Raw genomic sequence first — 17,366 nt, forward strand, 5'->3', positions numbered from 1 at the left:
CTAATTGATATTTATATTACACTTCTTCCAGCAACAGCAGAATACACATTCTTTTCACCTGCAAACAGTATTTACTAAGACAGGAGTCTGGGCCATAAAGCACATCTAAGTTTAAAAACATTTAAGTCATATAAAGTATGTTCTGTAACCACAGTGGAATTAAATTAGAAATTATAACAAAGATTTATGAAAAATCCCCAATTATTTGGTAACTCAGTAACAATCTTTTGAATAACCTATGGGTCAGGGGAGAGGTCAAAAGGGGAATCAGAAAGTATTTTGAACTGAGTGAAAATGAAAACAATACATCAAAATTATTTGGCTGCTAAACAATTTTGCTGCTAAAGCTGTACATACTGAGTTTAGCAAGGTTTTAGGATACATGACCAGTACACAAAAATAAATGTATTTCTACATACTACCAACAAACACATGGAAATTGAAATTTTAGAAACAATACCATTTACAATACTACCCAGAAATACACAATACTTAAGAAATAAATATGAAAAAGATATACAAGACTTGTACACCAAAAACTGCAAATCTATATATAAATGGAGATACATGTCTTGAGCAAGTGGAAGAAATGATGAAGTAAAAGAGCTGAACAGATTTGAAAGGGTGGCTTAAGAAGTCAAAGTAAAGTATTGTAATGCAATGTGCAAATAGAGAACACGCTCATCATTTCTCAAGCTGAAAGAACTGGAAAAAAAAAAAGAAAAAAATCAAGCCACAAGTTTCAGTATTGAAGGATTCTGTGGGCAAAATATTGGAACAACGTAGGAAGCATCAAAAGAAGATAGAACACATAGAGTCACTGTACAAAAAAGAGTTAGTGTTCAGTCATTTCAGGAGGTGACATATGATCAATACCAATGGTATCGAAAGAAGAAGTCAAAGCCACACTGAAGGAATTGGTAAAAAACAAAAATTGACATAACACCAAACTGGAATGTTTCAACAAATGGATGCAGCACCAGAGGTGCTCACTTACTATGCCAAGATATTTGGAAGACAGCTACATGGCTAACCTATTGGATGATATATATTTGTGCCCATTCCAAAGAAAGGTGATCCAACAGAATGCAGAGGTTATTGAACAATATCATTAATATCATAAAAAAGTAAAATTTTGCTGAAGATAATTCAAAAACAGTCACAGCAGCACATAGACAGGGAACTGCCAGAAATTCAAGCTGGATCCAGAAGAAGATGTGGAATGAGGGATATCATTGCTGACATCAGATGGATCTTGGCTGAAAGCCGAGAATACCAGAAAGACGTTTACCAGTGTTTTGTTGACTATGCAAAGGCATTTCACTGTGTAGATCGTAACAAATTATGGATAACCTTTCAAAAACAGAAATTCCAGAACATTTCATTGTGTTCATGTGGAACTTGTACATAGACCAAACAGAATGAGGGGATACTGCATGGTTTAAAGTCAGGAGAAGTGTGCATCAGGGCTGTATCCTTTTACCCTCCATACTTACTCAGTCTGTCTGCCGAACACATGCTCTTGAGAAGAATGAGGAAGACCTTTGTTAACTGATTTAAAGTGATTTCTAAGCTAATACTGTAAACTGAGAAAACCTTCATATAAGAAAGAAGGGGGTGTAAGCAGATAGACATGCGTGTGCTCATTTGTACAAAAGAAATATTGTTGATAGTTGCCATAAGGTTGATTCCAACTTATGATGACCCCATGTATTACAGAGTGACTGTTCCATAGGTTTTTCTTAGCTGTAATCTTAACAGAAGCAGATTGTCTTTTCTTCTGCAATACACAGGGTGGGTTTAAACTGCCAACCTTTAGGTTAGCATTCAAGCACAAACCTTTTGCATCACCTAGGGACCTTGTACAAAAGAAATACAGGAAAGAGAAAACAAAAAGTAAACAGCTTAGTTATTACCAATGGGGGTATATAGTAGGTTGAAAAATGGCCCCCAAAAAAGATAACTCACTGCCATCGAGTCGGATCTGACTCATAACGACCCCTCCTTGGGTTTCCAAGGCAGGTATCCCTATGGAAGTAGATTGCCCAACCTTCCTTCTGAGGAGTGGCTGGTGGGTTTGAACCGCCAGACTTCTGGTTAGCAGTCAAATGCCTTAGGCATCCTTACCCATGAAACCTATGAATATGACCTTCTTTGGAAAAGAGGTCTTTGCAGATGTAATTAAATTAAGAGTCTCAAGATGGACTTTAGCTAACTCATATGACATAGACAAATTTCAGACTACTTGGTTACATGTTTTTTTGTTTTTTTTTTTCAAAAATTTCCCATGTATCTAGATAAAGAAAGAGAACAGTTTTAGTTGGAGTATGTCTATTGATAGTTAAGATTGTGGGTCAGTTTGGCTGGGCCATGATTCTCAGTGGTTTAGCAATTATGATGCAGTCATTTTGTATGATGAGATCTGCTGTGAGCAGCCAGTCAGTTGAAAGGGAATTTCCTCAGGGCTGTGGCCTGCTTCTAGTATATATGGACATACCGGCAGTGATCTTTGGCTTTTGCTTGATTTGGATCCTGCATCTGGCTCATCATCTGACCTCCGTTTCCTGGACTTGCACCAGTGACCTGCCATATTACCTGCAGATTTGGAGACTGTTGCCTTTACAGCCTGTGAGCTAACAGCCAATCTTGGATGATCTGCCAATCTTGGACTCATCAGCCTCCAAAGCAGCAACCTTCTGTATTGCCAATCTTGGGTTCATCAACCCCTGTAGCTATGTGAGTCAGGAGAAACCTCCAACTTGATATCTGACCCATGGACTTGGGACTTGCCAACCTCTGTAACTGCATGAGCCATTTCCTTGAGATAAATTTCCCTCTCTCTCTCTCTCTCCCCCCCTCCCTCCCTCCTTCCCTTCCTCTCCCCCCTTCTCTCTTTATATATATGTGTGTGCATGTGGGTGTATATAGGTGTGTGTATATATATATGTGTGTGTGTGTGTGTATATATATGTATTATATATATATATGTGTATGTATATACATATAAAAACCAAACTCACTGCCATCGAGTTGGCATCCCCTCCTTGGGTTTCCAAGGCTATATCTCTATGGAAATAGATTGCCCAATCTTCCTTCTGAGGAGTGGCTGGTGGGTTTGAACCGCCTGCATTCTGGTTAGCAGTCAAATGCCTTAGGCACTATGCCACCAGAGCTCCTGTGTGTGTATAGATAGATAGACAGACAGACAGATAACACATACTTCAGTGGTTTTGCTTCTCTAGAGAACCCAGCCTAAGACATATGATACCAAGAGTGGTTTGAGAGAAATAAAATCTTAAAGATGCGTTTTTCTAAATTGATGATGTCTGATTAGTTGTAAAGGCACTGATGACTCTGCCTCCATTAGTAAAGAGGACACTGCTAACCCATGGTGTGATGTAGCAGTATTAATGCACAAAATTGCACCACTAGTTGGTCTAGTATTGGTGAGAAGTGAGGCTCTCTCTGGGTGTTCACATATTTGATACTTTTCTTCAGTTTTGTCAGAATGAGAAGTATAAGGAAGCTGGTTGGTTGCTTCTACTTATGCTAGACAAAGTGATGGAAGAATGAGATGAGCTCAGGGCTTCAGTCACAGCTCAAGCACCACATTAAATACCTCAGTGTTTTCACTTGTGCCCTGAAAGAAAGGCTCATTTACTAAAAGGTAACAATTGATACTGCCAAAAACCAAACCCAGAAACTTATAATAGAGTGGCTGAATTACAGTGCCAAGGGAATTGGCAACCTCCAGTCATGTCTGAAGGAGCTCTGGTGGCATAGTGCCTAGGGCATCTGACTGCTAAACAGAAGGCTGGTGGTTCAAACCTACCAGCCACTCCATGAAAGGAAGACTGGGCAATCTACTTCCATAAAGATTTACTGCCTCGGAAACCCGAAGTGGGTCACTGTGAGTCAGAATTGACTCAGTGGCCGTGAGTTTGGTTTTGGAATGGTGTCTGAAGTTGAAATGAGGGGAAGAAGTGGGATCCTGAAATTGGGATGGGAGCATATGGGCAGATAATCAGGAACCTGGGGACATTGAACCCCTAAATTCTGTTGAGTCACTCCTGCCAGCAGAACAAGCTGTCTTACTTCCATTTGATGACACTAACCCAGCTTTGCCTGCTGAGTCATTATCTGAGATTATCACCTGGGGCAGCAGCTGGGGCATTGCCTGAGGCAGATGCCTTACAAGACATTGCTGAGTATTCCCAGGAACCACCCCCACCACCCATTGTTGCTTCTAGACCTATAACTAGACTTAAGTCTTGCTGAGCCCCAAAAGTTCAAGTACAGAGTGTGACACAGGAAGAAGTATGCTACACTCCAAAAGAACTGCTTGATTTTTCTAATATGTACAAACAGAAACCTGGAGAATATATGTAGGAATGGCTATTAAGGGTATGGGATAATAATACAAGGAACATAAAATTGGATCAATCTGAGTTTATTGGTTTGGGCCACTAAGCACAGTCTTTATTCAGTGTTTCTGCTTGAGAGGTTAGGAAAGATCTAATAGTTGATTTGGTTGGTTCACTGAAGCATGGATTATGCCTTAGCTTACACTAAGTTAAGTTGAAGTACCAAATCTACTTTGGTATACTGTAGAAGAAGGTGTCCAAAGGCTTAGAGAAATTGGCATGTGAGAATGGATTTATCAGATTATACCCATAGGACCCATACATGTGACATACCCAGAGGGCACACCTCTTACCACCATCCAAAACAAAACCAAACTCACTGCTGTTGAGTTGGATCCAACTCATAGTGACCTCTCTTTGGGTTTCTGAGGCGGTTGTTGTTATATGCTGTCAAGTCAGACCCAATTCATAGCAACTCCTCCTTGGTTTCTGAGGCGGTATCACTACGGAAGTAGATTGCCCAGGCTTCCTTCCGAGGAGTGGCTGGTGCGTTTGAACCACAGCCTTCCCGTTAGCAGTCAAATGCCTTAGGCAGGGAACCCCAGCATCCTTGAGGACTGCTATGATTACTATTTTATGTGAGCGAGATTTGACAGTGGAAACTGGCCTCATTAAGACATCTAATTACAGTGGGACTGATTGGACCCTGTGGTAGTAGGGGCCATGTGGCAGCACTTGATCAACAAAGACAAAGGTAGAAGTGGTTACCATAATGGACTGGAGAGTCAAAGCAATAATCAGAATATTCTGCCTCATGTGGACCTGTGGTGTTGGCTACTTAAGAATGGTGTCCCTAGGAGTGAAATAGATGGGAAATCTACTAAATATTTACTTGAAGAAGAATTCTAGGTCAAGTAAACAGCTGTCTAACTTGAATCACCAGAATACGGAGTCGCATGACCCCTCAATTAATTCCTAGACTTGAGCCAGCTTACAGACCCACAGCCCCTTCAATGAAGGACCTCACTACACTGCCAAAAATTTATACTGTTAATCTTTCTCCCAGCCTTCCCCAAAGGGATCTGTGGCTTTTTACGAGAGTGATTGTTCGTTGGTAATAAGGAGATAATCAGACTTTTCGGGGATTACTGGACACTGGCTCTGAATTGATACTAACTCCAGGAGCCCCAAAACATCACTGTGGTCCATCAGTCAGAGTGGGGGCATATGGAGGTTGTGTTAGTTAAGTTTGTGTGTCAACTTGGCTGGGCAGCTGGATGTAGGTACCTCGCATGGTGAGAGTGGTAATTAACTCCATGGTGGAATCTATTGGAGCAGCTGAATAACTGCTTTAGGTATGTGGTCTGCTTCCAGTATATAAAATGCAACTTTGAGGAAGGTCTCCAGATTTTTGGCACACTTGAACCCTGCATATAGCCAAGTTCTCATTCAGTACCCTGCCATGCTCTGCCAATCTTGGGACTTTCAATGGACTTGAATTAATAGCCTGCCATGGTTTGGTAACATCGGGACTGTGCTTTTTTTTTTTTTTTTTTTTAATGCATTTTATTGAAATATAATTTATGTACAGTGAAATACACAAAACTAAAGTGACATGGGTCAATGCATTTTTTTTTTCAATGTTCCCTCCCCTCCTCTCCTACCCCTGGCAACCAACAAAGAAAGTTTCTCTCCATATATAAACCTTTCCTTGACCCTCCACAACAATGAACTAATACTATATTTGTCCTTCTGTGATTGACTTATTTCATAAGTCATAATGTCCTCATATAATGTTCTCCAAGTTCATCCGTATTATAGTGTTTTGCAGACTGTACATTATTCTTTAGTACTGCATAGCATTCCATTATGTGTATGTACCATAGGTTGGTCATCCACTCTTCTCCTATAAATCTTAGAGATAAGTCCCTTGCCAGATATGTTATTATCAGAAAATATGAATTTGTTGCTGTCATTTTTGTTATGTGCTTTTTCGTGGTGTGTTTCTTTGTTCCATATAATTTTCTATGCTAAGCTTGTTTGTTTGTGAATCGTGTTATCACTTCCTTCACTGCTATTGTTTTAGCATTTTCTGAATATTTATGCTCGTCCTCTTTTTTGATGTGAAGGTTTATCATTTTTCTTTGAGGTTACCCTGTGATTTATAGTTTTCTTCCCAAATTTAGAACATTCGTTCTGTCTTGTAGTTGTCTTGACTTCCCTACCATCTAGAAATTCTATAATGACACTTTTTCCCCTCTTTTTGGTTTATAGTTGTCCTCATTTGTCAATTGATTTCTCTGGTTCAGGACCGTGACTTTTTACTTGTTCACCTTGGGTTTGTCAGTCTCAGCAGCCAGCAGCTGCCTGAGTGAAGAAAGCCTCCAGCTTCATTGGGCTGAGAGCCAGAGGCAGAGCTGAAGCCCAAGGTTGAGGGGATTTCACTCAGCCCCTGGAGCCCAGCACTTTGAACTCAGACTTCTAACCTCCAAAACTGTAAGAGAATAAACTCCTGTTTATTCAAGCCATTCCAACTGTGGTATTTTCTGTTAGAGCAGCACTAGGTAACCAAAACAGAATATGGTCCTGGGAGTGGGGTGCTGCTCTGACAGACACCTAAAATGTGGAAACAGGAGTGGAGTGCGTCCTTCACCCGAGATCCCTGTTCAGAGAGATGGCAACAGCAGAGCCAAGAGACCAGCATTAGACAGCAACAGGCTTATCAGTTCTTGGAGGAAAAAGCTGGATACCATTGGATAGGCAACTTCCTGGCAGAGTGGGTTGCCTTTGGGTATTCATTGGTAGAAGCGATCAGCATGAAATGGAGTAGCAGGCTGGTTGGCCCACAGAGCAAAGAAGCTGAGTGCTGTTGGGGCAGGAAGATTTCCGGCAGAGTGGTTGCCTTTGGTGTTAATTGGCAGAAGTGGAGAGATCAGGGAAACTGGAAGCAGTGCTGCCTCAGCCTCAAGGTTAAAACCATGGCCTTTGGGTGGAACCACTACAGTTCCCTAGGTTTCAAAGAGCCACACTTTCACTAACTTGGTTTTGGAGTGTGGGGCTGCTTGTTTATGTGAGCCAGTGGGATGGAGCCATAGCTGCTGCCCAAGAGTGAGGGGGTGGGCTGCCATGCCCAAGAGGTAGAGGAATGAGGCACACCAGGCCAAGGGGGTGAGGTCGCAACTCAGAGGAACTAGGGGACTGGAGCCATCCAGTGAAGGATATCTTTACAGATGTCACCCATTGAAGATCTGTATAGGTGCCAAGTTGACAAGGGGTGGAATTGTGGTAGTTAAATTTGTGTGTCCACTTGGCTGGGCCTGGTTGAGTGGCTGGGCAGCTGGATGTAGTTATTCCACATGGTTAGATTGGTAATTAACTCCATGGTGGAATCTATTGGAGCAGCTGAGTAGCTGCTTTAGGGATGTGGTCTACTTCCAGTATATAATAAGCAACTTTGAGGAAGGTCTTCAGCTTTGGGCACTCTTGAACCCTGCATGTAGCTGAGTCTTCATTCAGTAGCCTGCCATGCTCTGTTGATCTTGGGACTTTCAATGGACTTGAATTAATGGCCTGCCGTGTGGATTGGTAACATCAGGACTGTGCCTTTATACTTGTTGACCTTGGGATTGTCAGCCTCAGCAGCCAGCAGCTGCCTGAGTGAAGAAAGCCTCCAGCTCCAGTGGTCTGGGAGTCAAAAGCAGAGCTGAAGCCCAAGGTTGAGGGGCTTTCATCCAGCCCCTGGAGCCCAACACTTTGAACTGGGACTTCTAACCTCCAAAACTGTAAGAGAGTAAACTCCTGTTTGTTCAAGCCATCCCATTTGTGGTATTTTCTGTTAGAGCAGCACTAGGTATCCAAAACAGAGGTCAAGTAGTTGATGGAGTCTTACCTCAGACGTGTTTCACAGTGGGTCCTCTGGGTCCCTGAACCCATCCTATAGTGATTTCTCCAATTCCAGAATGCATAATTGGAGTGCATATACTTAACAACTGACAGAACCCCCATTTTAGATCCCTGCTATGTGGAAAAAGGGTTATGGTAGGAAAAGTCAAGTGGAAGCTATTAGAACTTCCTGTACCCAGGAAAATAATAAACCAAAAGCAATATTGCATTCCTGGAGGGATTGCAGAGATTAATGCCACCATCAAGGACTTGAAGAATGCAGGGGTGGTGACTCCCACCACATCACCATTTAACTTGCCTATTTGGCCTGTGCAGAAAATGGATGGATCTTGGAGAATGACAGTGGATTATTGTAAACTCAATCAGTTGCTGACTCCAATTGCAGTTGCTGTTCCAGATGTGGTTCTTTACTTGAGCAAATCAATACATCTCTTGGTACCTGGTATGCAGCTACTGATCTGGCCAATGCCTTTTTCTCAGTTCCTATTTCAAAGAACCACTAGAAGCAGTTTGCATTCAGTTGGCAAGGCCAGTAGTACACTTTCATGGTTTTACCTCAGAGAGATATCAACTCTCCAGCCCTACATCCTAATTTAGTCTGCAGAGACCTTGATCTCCTTTCCTTTCCACGAGACATCATGCTAATCCATTACATTGATAGCATTATGCTGATTGGACCAAGTAAGGGAAAGTATCAATGACCCTAGACTTATCAGTAAGATATTTGTGTACTAGAGAATGGGAAATTAAACCAACAAAAATTCAGGCACCCTCCACCTCAGTGCTGTTTCTAAGGGTCCAGTGGTGTGGGACATACCAAGATATTCTTACTAAAATGAAAGTTAAGTTATTGTATTTGGCATCTCCCACAACTAAAAAAGGGCACAACACATGTTAAACCTTTTTGTATTTTGGAGGGAACATATACCTCATTTGGGTATGCTGCTCTGGCCTGTGTATCAAATGATTAGAAAAGCTGCTAGTTTTGAGTGGGGCCCAGAACTATAGAAGACTTTGCAATAGGTTCTGGTCAGTGTGCAAGCCTCTCTGCTACTTGGGCTTTATGATCTGGTTGATCCAGTGATGCTTGAACTTTCAGTTCTGCTGATAAACATGCTGTTTGCAGTCTTTGGCAGGCCCCTATTAGTGAATCACAGTGCAGACCCTTAGGATTTTGGAGCAAAGCCCTGCTATTCTTGGCAGATGACTACTCTCCTTTTGAGAAACAGCTTTTGGCTTATTACTGGGCCTTAGATAGAGGCTCAGCATCTAATCATGAGCTATCAAGTCATCATGCTACCTGAGCTTCCCATCGTGAACTGGGTGTTGTCTTAGCCACAGAGACATAAAGTTGGAAGTTCACAACAGCACTCCATCATGAAATGGAAATGATATGTGAGATATTACACTTGAGAAGGACCTAAAGGAAATAAATTACATGAGGAAGTAGTCCAATGCCTGTGGCATCCACTCCAATCACATTACCTTCCCACTCTCAGTCTGCACCTGTGGTCTCTTGGGGTGTACCTTGTGATCACTTGACAGAGGAAGAGAAGACTCATGCCTGGTTTACATATGGTTTTGTGTGATATGCAGGCACCACTCAATAGCAGCACTGAAGCCCCTTTCTGGGAGCTCCATGAAGGACAGTGGTGAAGGGAAATCCACCCAATGCACAGAACTTCAAGCAGTGCATCTAGTTGTTCACTTTGCTTGGAAGAAGAAATGGCCAGATAGGTGATTGTATACTGATTGATGAGCTGTGGCCAATGGTTTGTTGGATGGTCAGAGACTTGGAAGAAACACGATTGGAAAATTGGTGACAAAGAGGTATGGGGAAAAGGTATGTGGTTAGAGTTCTCTGAATGGGCTGAAGAAGTGAAGATATTTGTTCATCAAAGGGTGACCTCAGCAGAAGAGGATTTTAACAATTAAGTGGATAGGATGACATGCTCTGTGGGAACCAGTCATCTTCTTTCCCCAGCCACTCCTGTCATTGCCCAAAGGGCTCATGAACAAAGTGGCCATGGTGGTAAGGATGGTGGTTATGCATGGGCTCAGCAATACGGGCTTCTACTCACTAAGGCTGACTTGGCTACAGCCATTGCTGAATGCCCAGTCTGCTAACAGCTGAGACCAACACTAAGACTGCTATATGGAACCACCCTGGGGGTGATCAGCCAGCAGCCTAGTGGCAGGTTATTTACACTGGACTATTTCTATCATGGAAAGGGTAGAATTTTGTTCTTACTGGAATAGACACTTACTCTGGTTACAGATTTGCCTTCCCTGTATGCAGTGCTTCTGCCAAAACTACCATCTGTGGACTTACAGAACAGCGTATCTACCATCATGGTATCCCATACAGCATTGCCTCAGATCAAGGGACTCTCTTCACAACAAATAAAGTGTGGCAGTTGGTCCATGCTCATGGAATTCACTGGGAGCTCTGGTAGCATAGTGCCTAAGGCACTTGACTGCTAACCAGAAGGTTGGTGGTTCAAACCCACCAGCCACTCCTCGGAAGGAAGGTTGGGCAATCCTACTTTCACAGTGATACTGCCTCGGAAACCCAAGGAGGGGTCGCTATGAGTCGGGGCTGACTCGATGGCAAATAACAACAACAACAAACCATGTTCCCCATCATCCTGACGGAGCTGGCTTAACAGAACAATTTAATGGCCTTCTAAAGACAACATTATGGTGCCAGCTATGTGGCAATACCTTGTAGGGTTGGGGCACTTTCTCCAGGAGGCTGTATATTCTCTAAATCAGCATCCATTATATGGTGCTGTTTCCCCAGTAGCCAAGATTCATAGGTCCAAGAACCAGCTGGTGGAAATGGGAGTGGCAGTCCTCACTGTTACACCTAGTGACCCATTCAAAAAGTGTTTGCTTCCTGTCCCTTCAACCCTATGCTCTGCAAGTCTGGAGGTCTTAGTCCCAAAGGGAGGAATACTCCCACCTGAAGACATAATTAATATAATTGAACTAGAAGTAAAGCATGCCACCCAGGTTTTTTGGGCAAAGAAGGGAGTTACTGTATTGTCTGGTGTGATGCATCCTGATTACCATTCCCTGTGATTAAAGTCAATGAAAAACTACAGCAACCCAATTCTGGTATGACCACTGGTGGCCTAAACCCTTCAGAAATGAAGATTTGGGCCACCCCACCAGGCAAAGAGCCACAACCAGCTGAGGTGCTTGCTGAGGGCAAAGTGAATACAGAATGGTGATCGAAGAAGGTAGTTGTAAATATTAGCTACAATCATGTGACTGGTTGCAGGACTGAGGACTGTAATTGTTATGAGTATTTCTTCTTTGCATGTATGCATCAAATATTTTTGTTTCCAGTTGTAAAATATTAGATGTAAATGTGGCTGATGTGTTTTCAGTGTACACATTTGTATCATGTTAGGCACAAGTATGACTTTATAATTGTCTTTATGTAGAGATGATGTATGATTTAAGGAGTTGTGTACCAATGCCAAATTGACAAGGAGTGGACTTTGATCATTAAAGTTGTGTATCAATTTGGCTGGACCATGATTCTCAGGGGTTTAGGAATTATGATGTAGTTATCCCACATGATGAAATCTTATATAATGTAATCACCTCCATGATGAAGTCTGCTATGAGCAGCCAATCCATTGAAAGGGGATTTCCTCAGAGCTGTGACCTGCTTCTAGTATATATGGACTTCCTGGCAATGATATCTGGCTTTTTGCTTGATTTGGATCCTGTGTCTGGCTCATCATCTGACCTCCATTTCTTGGATTTGTACCAATGGCCTGCCATATTACCTGCCAATTTTGGGACTGTTGCCTTTGTGACCTGTGAGCTAACAGCCTGTCATTCTACCTGCTGATCTTGATTCATCAGCCTCCAAAGCAGCAACCTACTGTATTGCCTTGGGTTCATCAGCCCTGCAGCTCCATGAGTCAGGAGAAGCCTCCAGTTTGGCATCTGTCCCACAGACTTGGGACTTGCCAGCCTCGCAACTTCATGAGTCATCTCCTTGAGATAAATTGTATCCTTTCACCACACTTACTCAGTCTGTATGCCAGGCAAATAATTCAAGAAGCAAGACTGTATGAAGAAGAATGTGGCATCAGGATGAGAGGAAGACTCATTGACAGCTTGTAACATGCAGGTGATACAGCCTTGCTTGCTGAACATGAAGAAGACTTGAAGCACTACTGATGAAAGTCAAAGACTGAAGTCTTCAGTATAGGTTATACCTCAACAAAAAGAATAGAAAAACCTCAAAACATCACAATAAATGTAGAAAGAATGAAGTTGTCAGGGATTTCATTTTACTTGGATCCACAATCAACACCCATGGAAGCAGGAGTCCAGAAATCAGACATTATATTGCACTGTGCATATCTGCTGCAAGAGACCTCACTAAATTAGTTTTAAGGAGCAAAGATGGAACTTTGAAGACTAAGGTGCCACTAACTCAAGCCATGGTATTCCCTCATATGCATATGAAAGCTGAACAGTGAATAAGGAAGACCGAAAAAAGAGTTGATGCCTTTGTATTGTGGTGTTGGTGAAGAATACTGAAAATATCATGGACTGCCAGAAGAACAAACAAATCTGTCCTGGAAGAAATGCAGCCAACATGCTCCTTAGAAGCAAGAATGGCCAGACTTCATCTCACCTGCTTTGGTCATGTTATCAGAAGGGGCCATTCTCTGGAAAAGCATATCATGCTTGGTAACGTAGATGGTCAGCAAAAGAGGGGCAGGATCTCAATAAGATGGATTGACACAGTGGCTGCAACAATGGGCTTAAGCATAGCAAGAATTGTGAGGATGGTGCAGGAGCAGCCAGTGTTTCATTCTTTTGTACGTAGGGTCACTATGAGTCTGAGCCATCTTGATAACCTATATATAAGTTTCACTCATTTTGCTTCTCCACAGAACCCAGCCTAAGACAGTCTATTATCCTTCATGTGTAAATTACACTTAACAACCTCTACCAAGATCGGTGGGATTAATTTTCCAGGACATATCTTGATGTGTTAGAATATACACAGTATATACCTCTATGGCATTTGATTCACAGATCACCAAATATAATTAAATAATAATTTTAACTTCATTGAAATACACTATGCATGCATATATACATATAGTATGCCTTTAATAAAATTTAAATTTTATATATATTAATTACATTTTAAGTGTATTGATTGTTCCATATTCGAAAACAACAAGTTTGCTTAGCTGGCAATTTATTGTACAGGAAGGAAAAAATTCTGCATGCTTTTTTATATTTGTTTGCTAATTTAGTTTTGGTTTTGATATTTTTCAGGATGTGGTGGATACCCACCCTGGCCTTACGTTCTTGAAAGATGCTCCAGAATTCCACTCTCGCTACATCACCACGGTAGGCTGAGTCCTCATTTGTCTTAATGTAATTCCATAAGTCTCTTTCAGATCATTATGCAAAATGTAATGATCATTTTAAGTGGGAGGAAGGACAGTAAAATTCATTTACTAATATATGTAAATCTATTACCATTTTTATATGTGTTTAGTGCTCAAGAGGTCTCTCATATACAAAATTAAATTAATATAGTCATTCTTGTCTGGTCTTATGAGGTGTACCTTATGTTGTGCCATGAATATTTATATCCAGTTGATCTTTAGCATTTCCAAATAAGACTGAAATGAATTTTCAGCAGCCTTTCCCAGAAAAAGATGTGTCTCTAGCACCTGAGAGTGAGAAGTGAAATGATAACGAGAATAGCTTTCTTGTAACCATAAAACAGATCACATAAGAATTTTAAATAACATAATATAATCCCGTATTTTGTGAGGTACTTTCATTCCATTTTTTCTCATGCACAACCTCATGTCTTCAGTCACAGGCCAGGCATGAATTTTGAATGAATGCACACAGGCCTGCAGTGCACAGTGCAGCCATAGCATGCATTCTCTGTCCTAGATTCCAGTTATCTGTGGAGGAATGCCAAAGACTTGTCCAGTGCACAATCCAACCTTACATTTGCAGACACACTCAAAGGAGATCACCCTTCTGTTCAGGCCCCCAGCTAAGCAGGGCAGTCTTCTCTGAGGAAATCCACTTCTCACTGTTAGGGTACTGCTGGTTATGGATGTGTTGGGTTCTGCCAAATTAAAGGTTACTACTGGGTTTTCTCTTGTAGGAATTGTCCCTCTTATAGGAATTTCATTCTAAGCATTTACATTGACTCTTCTGCCAGTGTAGAAATAAAACTTCTTAAGATTCTGTCCAAGCCAGAGGTGTCCCCGTCATGTAAGACTCTCAGAAGTTATTTCTGTCTGTTAACCAGGATGCTATACTAAATTACCTCCCCACAATCACCTTGGCCCTGTCTGCTCTCATTTCTCACTTGCATTACTTTTAATTAGTCTGTTTCTACCCTCATTGCTCTGTAGTCTAGTCTCCACAAAGCAGAAAGTGTTCCTTTGAAAATGTAAGTTAGATCATGTCACCTCTCTGCTAAAACCCTCCACTTGTTTCCCATCACTTAGCAAGAATGCCACAGTCCTTGCCATCACACTCCATAATCTCGCCTACACCATCATTCCCCTGCTCTCTGTTCTTATCTCTTACCACTCTCCCCCTTGCTGGTTCTGGGTCCAGCCCATGGCCTCCTCTTTGTTACTGGAACAGAACAGACCTGCTCCTGCTTCAGGTGCTTTGTTCTTACTCTTTCCTCTTCCTAGCACACTCTTCCTACAGATTTCCACAAGGCTCACTCCCTCACTTTATCCAGTTACCTGCTCAGGGAATCCCCTATTAGTGAGGGCTTCCCTGATTACTCTCTGCCTTCTTCGTCTTTTGTTTTTCCTCTGCCTCCTCCCCCTGTCTTTTCTATTCTTTTTCCCCTGCTATATTTTTCTTCTTAGCTCTTATCACCATCTGATATTTTTGTTTTTGTTGTTTATTATCCATCTCCTTTTATATTAATATAAACTTCATAAGAGCAGGGACTCTGTCCATATTTTTCACTACTACATCCTTTGTACCTAGAATAGTGGCTGGTACATAATAAGCACCCAGTAAATGTTTATTGAGTTATTCAGTGAAATTATTCATGCTTAAGAATTCTACATTAGCTCTGGCTACAATCCCAAGGGGAATTATTGGGTTCTAATTGTTGACTGCTCTATAAACTCAGGACATTGTTAACTGCATAATTTAGAATCTTAAGAGTTGGAAAGGGAAACTATTTATAAAGATCAACCTCAGAATTATTGACAAATACCTCAGAGAAAAAGCAAAGTATTTTATCATATGACCCTATTAAATGTTATTTACTCTCAATGGCATACAATGTGAAAGAACAATTAATACATTGTTTACATGCTACAGTTATCCAGTTATTTCATTTTACAGTTGGAAGAAACCACTGACACATAGTGCAATTCACATATTAGCTTACACGTGGTTCCTACATGATGAAGAAAAGTTGTATAACTTCTGTTTTCTGTTTATCACTAGACAATTATGCTACAGGAAAAGACTTTTTTGGTTTTCTTTTTAGTAATTATTTTGTCAGCTGTCTCTTAGACTGGAAAGACAGAGCATCAACTATGCATACATGTAAGAAGGACATTCCTGCCCAAATACGAGATTGTTACCTGAAACCAGTCATATTCTTCTTTATTCACAGAGAAGAGTTAGCAGTCAGAAATATGCTTCTTGATATTGAAGTATTCTTAACAGAACTAATGAAAATGAAATTGGAAATACCAACCAATTACAGCCTTTGAATGCAGTTTGACATGCTGTGCAAAGAAATTGCCAGTGAATAAAAGAATCTGCTTATCTAAACTGGTATTTACTAACTTTTGAGGAAAGAGATACTCGCATAAATTTTTTAAATGATGAGATTTAAAATATTTCTTTATGACACCTGGTGCTGGCAGTAAAGATATTTTTTGCTCAGGTGGTGTCTTAGTGATGTGTTCAGTGTCTGAATTGGCCTGAGTCCCTCCCTCCAAGCTGAAGTGCCAGGAGTTTTCTTGTTGAGGACAAGGTACAGAGATTTCCTAAGAAAACTTTAGCTGTGGTGAATATAGTTCATTACTGAGAGCTTAACTCTTTCCCCATGAACATTTCCCCTTTGACAGAGGAAAAAAAAAAAATCATTATTGTTGGATACATTTAAAAAATAAAAGTCCAAATTATGTAAAAGATCATGAAGAAATTGAGAACCAAATGTAACCAAATTGTGGATCAGGAATCCCTTCACCACTCTCTGCCAAGTGGAAGACCCACCCTTCTATCATTTGACTATGTTCATGCACATGTGCACTCAAGTCATTTACAGTGAGAAATCTCTTCACATTATGGTCCTCTAGTACCGCTCTAATAGAAAATACTACAGGTAGAAGGCTTAACAAACGGGTTTATTCTCATACAGTTTTGGAGGCTAGAAGTCCAAGTTCAAAGTGCCAGCACTAGGGGCTAGGTGAAAGCCCTTTGATCTTGGGCTTAATCTCTGCTTCTTGCTCCCAACCCACTGGAGCTGGAGGGGTGTCTTTACTGAGGTAGCAGCTGGCTGCTGAGGCTGACATGCCCAAAATTGACAAGTAAAATGGCACTGTCCCAAGATTACCAAACAGCTGCATGCAGGATCCAAGCATGCCAAAAAGCTAGAGACCCTCCTCAAAGCTTCTCCTTATATACTGGAAGCAGACCACATCCCTAAGGCAGCTACTCATCTGCTCCACGTTCTGCCATGGAGTTACCAGTCTCAGCATGGGAAATAACTGTATCCAGCTGCCCAGCCACTCAAAACCAGGCTCAGTGAGGTTGGCACGCAGCTTAACTACTACACTTCATAAGTGATATGTGTGCATTCACTTAGTTGAAAGAAACTAGATGACAGAGCCTCCAAACACTTATTTATTCCATTCCTGTTATTAATGTGCCGTTGAGTCGGACCCGACTCATAGCAACCCCTCCTTGGGTTTCTGAGGCAGTATCACTACAGAAGTAGATTTTCTAACCTTTCTAGTGACCTATAATCATGAACCAAGCCAAACCCACTAACATCAAGTTGATTCTAACTCATGGTGACCCCCGTTGGGTTTC

General features: G+C 41.4%; 1 protein-coding gene across 1 annotated transcript in view; it reads left to right on the forward strand.

The window, feature by feature from the left end:
• The window catches only part of PPP2R3A (protein phosphatase 2 regulatory subunit B''alpha), a 203,251-nt gene that overhangs the window by 79,193 nt on the left and 106,692 nt on the right, over nt 1–17,366 (forward strand). The window contains exon 5 of the mRNA XM_007937128.2: nt 13,590–13,664. Within this exon, the coding sequence (XP_007935319.1) occupies nt 13,590–13,664 (75 nt within the window). The remainder of the gene's footprint in view (nt 1–13,589; nt 13,665–17,366) is intronic.

The sequence above is a fragment of the Orycteropus afer genome, unplaced genomic scaffold (assembly GCF_000298275.1).
Source record: "Orycteropus afer afer isolate SDZICR_OR568_19922 unplaced genomic scaffold, OryAfe1.0 scaffold00003, whole genome shotgun sequence".
NCBI lineage: Eukaryota > Metazoa > Chordata > Mammalia > Tubulidentata > Orycteropodidae > Orycteropus > Orycteropus afer.